This window comes from Physeter macrocephalus, chromosome 20, assembly GCF_002837175.3.
Source record: "Physeter macrocephalus isolate SW-GA chromosome 20, ASM283717v5, whole genome shotgun sequence".
NCBI classification, from domain to species: domain Eukaryota; kingdom Metazoa; phylum Chordata; class Mammalia; order Artiodactyla; family Physeteridae; genus Physeter; species Physeter macrocephalus.
In genome coordinates this window covers 83,566,289-83,572,353 of record NC_041233.1, presented here as the reverse complement: position 1 = coordinate 83,572,353, position 6,065 = coordinate 83,566,289, and the positions used below count along the sequence as shown (strand labels likewise).

Below are 6,065 nucleotides of genomic sequence, written 5' to 3'. Positions count from 1 at the left end.
CCGGGGGGGGGGGGGGGGGGGGCCCGTGTGGCGGTGGACGCAGCAGGGCCATGCAGTGGGGCCCAGGAGGGCCACCAGCAACTGGCACTTGCCCACATTAATTTCCACACAGAACACGATGTTCACAAAAGGATAAGCAACAAACGTGCTGATCTGAAGCCTACGTTTGTTATTAAAACTTAACCGCAGGGACTTCCCTGGTGGCGCAGTGGTTGGGAGTCCACCTGCCGATGCAGGGGACACGGGTTCGAGCCCTGGTCCGGGAAGATCCCACGTGCTGCGGAGCAACTAAGCCCGTGCACCACAACTACTGAAGCCCGCACTCTAGAGCCTGCAAGCCTGCGCCTCAGAGCCCGTGCGCCACAACTACTGAAGCCTGCGTGCCTAGAGCCCATGCTCTGCAACAAGAGAAGCCACCGCAGTGAGAAGCCCGCGCACCGCGAAGAAGAGTAGCCCCCGCTCGCCGCAACTAGAAAGCCCGCGCGCAGTGACAAAGACCCAACACAGCCAAAAATAAGTAAATTTATATATATATATAAAAAACTTAACCGCAGCGATTATTCAGAACAGAGACCAATTAAAGAATTTTTTCGGGAAGGAGTATTTTATTATCAATGTTGATTAGAGGTGCTGGTGCGTGACAGAAATAAAAGCAGACCAACCTTCATGCCATTTATTACAATTATTACTATTATTCAGTAGTCCTGACGGCACCTGCATGGGCGTGGACGTCCCCCTGGCCCGCTGCTCCACACGCGGGAATGAGAGCCTTCCCCAGCACCTGGCCAGGTGCTGCCTAGGTCGGAACACCGCCAAACACAGGAGTAAGTGGACCTGCAAGTTAACGGTGATGTCCGTGTTTGCTACAAACCTGGAGCACGACAAAGTGGGGCGAAACAACTTCTGGGCAGCGCCGTCCGAGGCGGAGTGACTGGGATGGTGGCAAAAACCTGGCTCTGCCCCCGCCCCCAACTCCGCACAGGCTTGCAGGCAGGAAGGCAGGGCATGTCGGCAGGAGTGAGGGAACAGGTAGGCGCCACCAGAAAGCTTCTGGATGTGCTGGGGATGGGTAATTTAAACGTATTTTGCAGTATCTCGCTCTACCGCGAAGCATAAAGAACGTGCAGGGAACATTCCTGTACACGGTTGTCCTTTGAACAGTTACACGGTCTTAAAAACAAAACCGTCTTGCATGCTCTAGACATCAGACGAGTCACCTGTGTGATCGTGTACAGGTCTGTGCAGCTGTAACCCTGGCTTTCACTGCGTCTGGTCCACACCACGAACAGAGGACGATTCCTCGTCCGCCTGCCCAGGGAGGAACCCCGGCATGGCTCAGCTGCCTCCAGGGCACGTCCTGGAACGTGTTTTCTTGTTTGTATATTCGAGAGGTTCCCAGCCCACCCGGCCACTGCCAGAGAGCCTCAGAAGAAGGGCAGTGGCAGTGGTCATGCCCACTGGCCTCCACCTCCACCCCAACATTTCCGTCACTCTGATGGATGTGAAGGGACGTCCCCGTTGCTTTGATCTGCTGATTACTAATGAGGATGAGTGTTTTTATTCATTTCCCCCCCATTTCTGTTAATTCCCATTCATGAGTTGTTAGGACTTTCTCATTGACTTACAATTCTTCACATATTCTGGATATTTATCTCTTTGTTATTTTTATGTGCTTTTGTGGGTTTTTTTTTTTTTTTGCGGTACGCGGGCCTCTCACTGTTGTGGCCTCTCCCGTTGCGGAGCACAGGCTCCGGATGTGCAGGCTCAGCGGCCATGGCTCACGGGCCCAGCCGCTCCGCGGCATGTGGGATCTTCCCGGACCAGGGCACGAACCCGTGTCCCCCGCATCAGCAGGCGGACTCTCAACCACTGTGCTACCAGGGAAGCCCACTTTTGTGGGTTTTACTTCCATTGTTTTATTATGATATAAAGAAGTTTAAAGTCTTAATGTAGTTGGATTTCTTTGTCTGGGTTTGGGGCCTTGTTTAAGGCACATTCCTGCATGATCATTTATCTCTGGACACAATTTTAGGAAGTGAGTCAGGAGGGATCACGACACACTGCATCAGAGCACCTTCCGGCTTCCACTGCCGGGCCGAGAAGTCTGCTCGCGGTCTGAACACCCTTTCTCCGAAGGCAATGGGTCTTTTCTCCCCTGGCTGCTTCTAAGATCTTTCGTTTTTGGTGACCTGTAACTTCATTATGATCTGGATGTGGATTTCTGTGCTTCTTGAATCTGTGTATTCAGTCTTGCATCAGTTATAGGAAATTCCTGGCCATTAACACTTTAACTGCTACTTCTCCACGATCCTCCAATTTGGAGGAGGATCCAATTGGAGGATTCTCTCCACTTAGGTTACGTTGGACCTTATCTGACCCTCCATGTTTTCCAACCTTCCATGTTTTTTCTGTCTCTTTGGCTCTCTGAGCCGCATCCTGGATAATCTCTCCTGATCTTTCTTCTTAAAATATTTCTCATCTTCAGTTCACTAATTCAAGATCTTTTCAGCTTCACGGGGTCTGCTAAATTCACACAGTGATTTTTCAAATACTACAGTTTTCATTTCTAGAAGTCCTGCATGATTCTTTTCCGAATGTCCTGCGTGGTTTTTAACGGTCTTGTGGTTCCATGTTCAGGTTCTGGTTCCGTCCTTTAACCTGTGAGTATTTCCGCATTCTCATTTTATACTCCGTGGCGTATGATTTCAGTACCTGATTTCTCAGAGCTCAGTTCTGTGGTTGTTTCTGCTGGCTTGCTCACACTGCCTTTCCTTCATGTACTCGGTGGTTTTCACCTGTGAGCTCCTGTTTAACTGATTTTAGTCTGGGGAAATCCTGAGCCCTGGAGCACTGGGAAAGACAAATCCGCCATGGGTGCCGGGCACCCCTACGTGTTTTCAGTGGGTTTGCCAAGAATGTGTTTCTTCGGTGCTCTCTACCTGGGCCACATCTCAGGGCTGCAGCCTTGTTTACCACTCTCTGCAAAAGCGGTGGACCGCCCCAAGCCGAGTGTGTGCTGGTGTGAGGCCAGCCCCGCTACGTGAGCGGCCTCTGCCCGGGCCCCTGTCACCCCCCAAGGCACTCTGACCAAGCTCATGCTGCTCTGCTGTGCTGTGAGGAGTGAAGTCCTCTCCTCTGACCCAGGGGCCCCGTGTCTGCAGCAGGAGACACTAACAGGTGGCAGGTCAGCCTGTGAACAGTACGGATGCCCGGGGCTGCCTGTCTGCTGGGACTTACCCTCAGTGAGCTTCTCCAGGTCAGTACAAATACAAACACACGTCCTTGGCGGGGAGGGAGGCTTATGGTCACAAAGGTCAGGGGACTTCATCCACTCCAATCCAAGGTCTCAGACAGATACATTTCCCTTGGGACGCATCTGAACGTAGATGGATGCCTTTTCCATAACCCCGAGGGTCCCAGTTTCAACTGCCAACCCTGTGTGGGTCCAGGGCCACAGCTCTTGTACCCTCCTGGGCTGCAGGTTCCTGGTTCCAGCTGGTGCCCTGAGGCCAGCGAGGGCTCCCTTCTAGTTCCTGCTCCCTCTTCACTCCTGGCCTTACTGGTTGTGAGCTCAACTATACCCACGAAGAGATTCGTGGAGTGACATCTGATGTTTCTAGGTGTTTGTGCCAAAGCGTTTCTCAGAATGTCCGTCAGTCCCTCACCAAAAGTGGCGAGAGGTCCTCTGCTCACTGACGCCCTCGACAAGCAGCGCACGGCACAGAATCCATCACAGACGATGCAAGAGCATCTCCTTCCATCGCGTGAGCTGTGACATTTCGTAGAATATGAAACCCAGACCTCCTGGCAGCACTAGTACTGCTGTCGCCTCTGAGATGTGCACAAAAAGGTGGCGGAGGCCTCAAACTGCCTCAACACGAGGTAGACCACGGAGTCACACCAGCCACCCCCACTCTGTCCAAGCACAGCAGCGACTCTGAGGTCTCGTCCTCCACTCGTCCCCAAAGGTAAACTGGAACGTGGCCATCCCACACATGCCACAGTAACTAACCTCGCCACCGCCTTCCTTTCACTCATCTTGGAAATAACAAAAAACAAGAAATTATCATCCACTAAGCGTTTTAAAAACAGCCAATATGAACCTCGTGCTACGCTTGCTGTTTAAATACAGGTGGGATCATAAGCAAGGTGAGAAGTGTGCTCAGACATGCCATGTTTCCACCTTGCTACGGCCACCTCACAGATGGCCTGGAAAACCAAGCCCATCGGGACTCCTCCTGGCAGCCTGGCCCGCCTCTGAGGACATCAGCGTGCTTCGGGCCTGGTCATGACGCAGGTCTCACCTGTCGGAGCCGTTCCAGCAGCACTCAAACTTGTCAAAGATGCAGTCGTTTTCGTACAGGGAACACAGCTTGCTTCGAAGGTACTCGTGGACCTTAATGAAAGTACAGGAAGGTCAGAGGACGGTCGCGTGCAAGGCGTGGCAGGGTCCATGCCGCGGCCTCACCTGGTGGGTCTCGACAGGCCGGCTCTCCATGTTGAGGTCCCACACCTTCACCGACAGGTAGTCCCGGGTCATCATGTACCGACCGCTGTGGCTGAATTTCACATCGGACACAGAAGAGATTATTTCGGAGAAGAAGGACCTACTGCTGGGGTCTTCCGGCTCCTCAAAAACTGGAAAATACAATGTTTTCAGCTTCTGTTTAAAAACCAGAGAACAAATCATTTAAAAGTCCAAGCGAGACTCGGGCCCTCCCCTGACACCGCTGTGGCCTCCCACCTTCCTGAAGCACAGGCCCCAGGATCACCCAGGCCCTGGCTTGCAACCCAGAACGCCGCTCGGGCACTCTGAGTGCGTCCTGGTGAGGCTTCTGCATTAACCTGACGCTTCCCTGCAGATCCTTGGAATGCCAGTCCCTAGCAAACCACGTCCCATCCTGTCCCTGGCACAGAAAGACACAAAGGGCGCTACAGGAGATGCCGACACGGGGCCCCGAGCGCCCTGGGGCTGACGAGCCTGCGAGTGCACTGCAGGGCCCGGCCCTTAGCCACGAACGCCTGGGTCAGATTTTAACACTGGAACAGTCCCATGTGCCAAAGCCTGTCAGGAAAGGGGTTTTCTCCTTCACTATTCAATAGTCAAGACTTATGCTAACAAAACCAAACTACTACTTTCAGAAAGATTCTACAGGCTTCCTTGGCAGACCTTTCTTTCCCTGACACTTTTGCTTTCTCAGCAGTAACTCGAGTGCCCCCTCACTCACCCCCTGCCCGTGCGCCAGACCCCAGAGCCCCCAGTGCACTGTTGAGCCTGTGGCTTGGTGAACTTTGGGTGAGGATTTCTGTACTTCCTTTCATTTGCAGCGGCTTATGATTTTTCTTTTTTTAATGTAGGAACCTATGTTTGTTGAGTCTGCATTTGAAGTTGATTATAAGCAAGCTGGTGGCAATACGGAGCATTTACTCAAATAAGTAACTTTGCTGACAAATAAAACTACTCTTGGAATCTAAAATTGTTATTCACGAGTGTTGTCTTGAAAACATAGGCCAAACGTTAGAAAAGACTCATTTTTCATTGCAGGAATTCTACTAAAGTACAAAGTTCTTTTAAAACTCACTATACGGGCTTCCCTGGTGGCGCAGTGGTTGAGAATCCGCCTGCCAATGAAGGGGACACGGGTTTGAGCCCTGGTCCAGGAAGATCTCACATGCCGCGGAGCAACTAGGCCTGTGCGCCGCAACTGCTGAGCCTGTGCTCCAGAGCCCACGTGCTGCAACGACTGAAGCTCGCGGGCCTAGAGCCCGTGCTCCGCAACAGGAGAAGCCACCGCCATGAGAGGCCCGCACACGCAACGGAGAGTGGCCCCTGCTCACCGCAGCTAAAGAAGGCCCGCAAGCAGCAATGAAGACCCAACACAGCCAAAAATAAATAATTAAAATAAATAAATTTATTAACCCCCCCCAAACAAAAAAACACACTATAGTGGACTTCCCTGGCAGTCCAGTGGTTAAGACTCTGCCACTGCAAGGGGCATGGGTTCGATCCCGGACTGGGGAAGATCCCACATACCACGCAGTGTGGCCAAAAAAAAAAAAAAAAA

The 6,065-nt window shown here is 52.3% G+C and overlaps 2 protein-coding genes across 11 annotated transcripts in view; one reads left to right on the top strand and one right to left on the bottom strand.

Annotated features, from left to right (window-relative positions):
- BNIP3 (BCL2 interacting protein 3) overlaps positions 1 to 1,648 on the top strand; it is a 22,010-nt gene extending 20,362 nt beyond the window's left edge. For 2 of the 3 annotated variants that reach the window (XM_007101194.4, XM_007101193.4), the window contains exon 9: positions 700 to 1,648. The gene's annotated coding sequence lies outside the window, so the exon portion shown is untranslated. The remainder of the gene's footprint in view (positions 1 to 699) is intronic. The other variant, XM_055081229.1, reaches the window with a different exon arrangement.
- PPP2R2D (protein phosphatase 2 regulatory subunit Bdelta) overlaps positions 1 to 6,065 on the bottom strand; it is a 64,964-nt gene that overhangs the window by 4,643 nt on the left and 54,256 nt on the right. For all 8 annotated transcript variants that reach the window (XR_003677774.2, XR_003677775.2, XR_003677773.2 and 5 more), the window contains exons 8-9: positions 4,469 to 4,638; positions 4,305 to 4,396 (exon numbers count right to left, since the gene is read on the bottom strand). Coding sequence is in view for 5 of the 8 variants with exons in the window: in XM_055081226.1 (XP_054937201.1) it covers positions 4,305 to 4,396; positions 4,469 to 4,638 (262 nt within the window). In the remaining 3 variants the exon portion in view is untranslated. The remainder of the gene's footprint in view (positions 1 to 4,304; positions 4,397 to 4,468; positions 4,639 to 6,065) is intronic.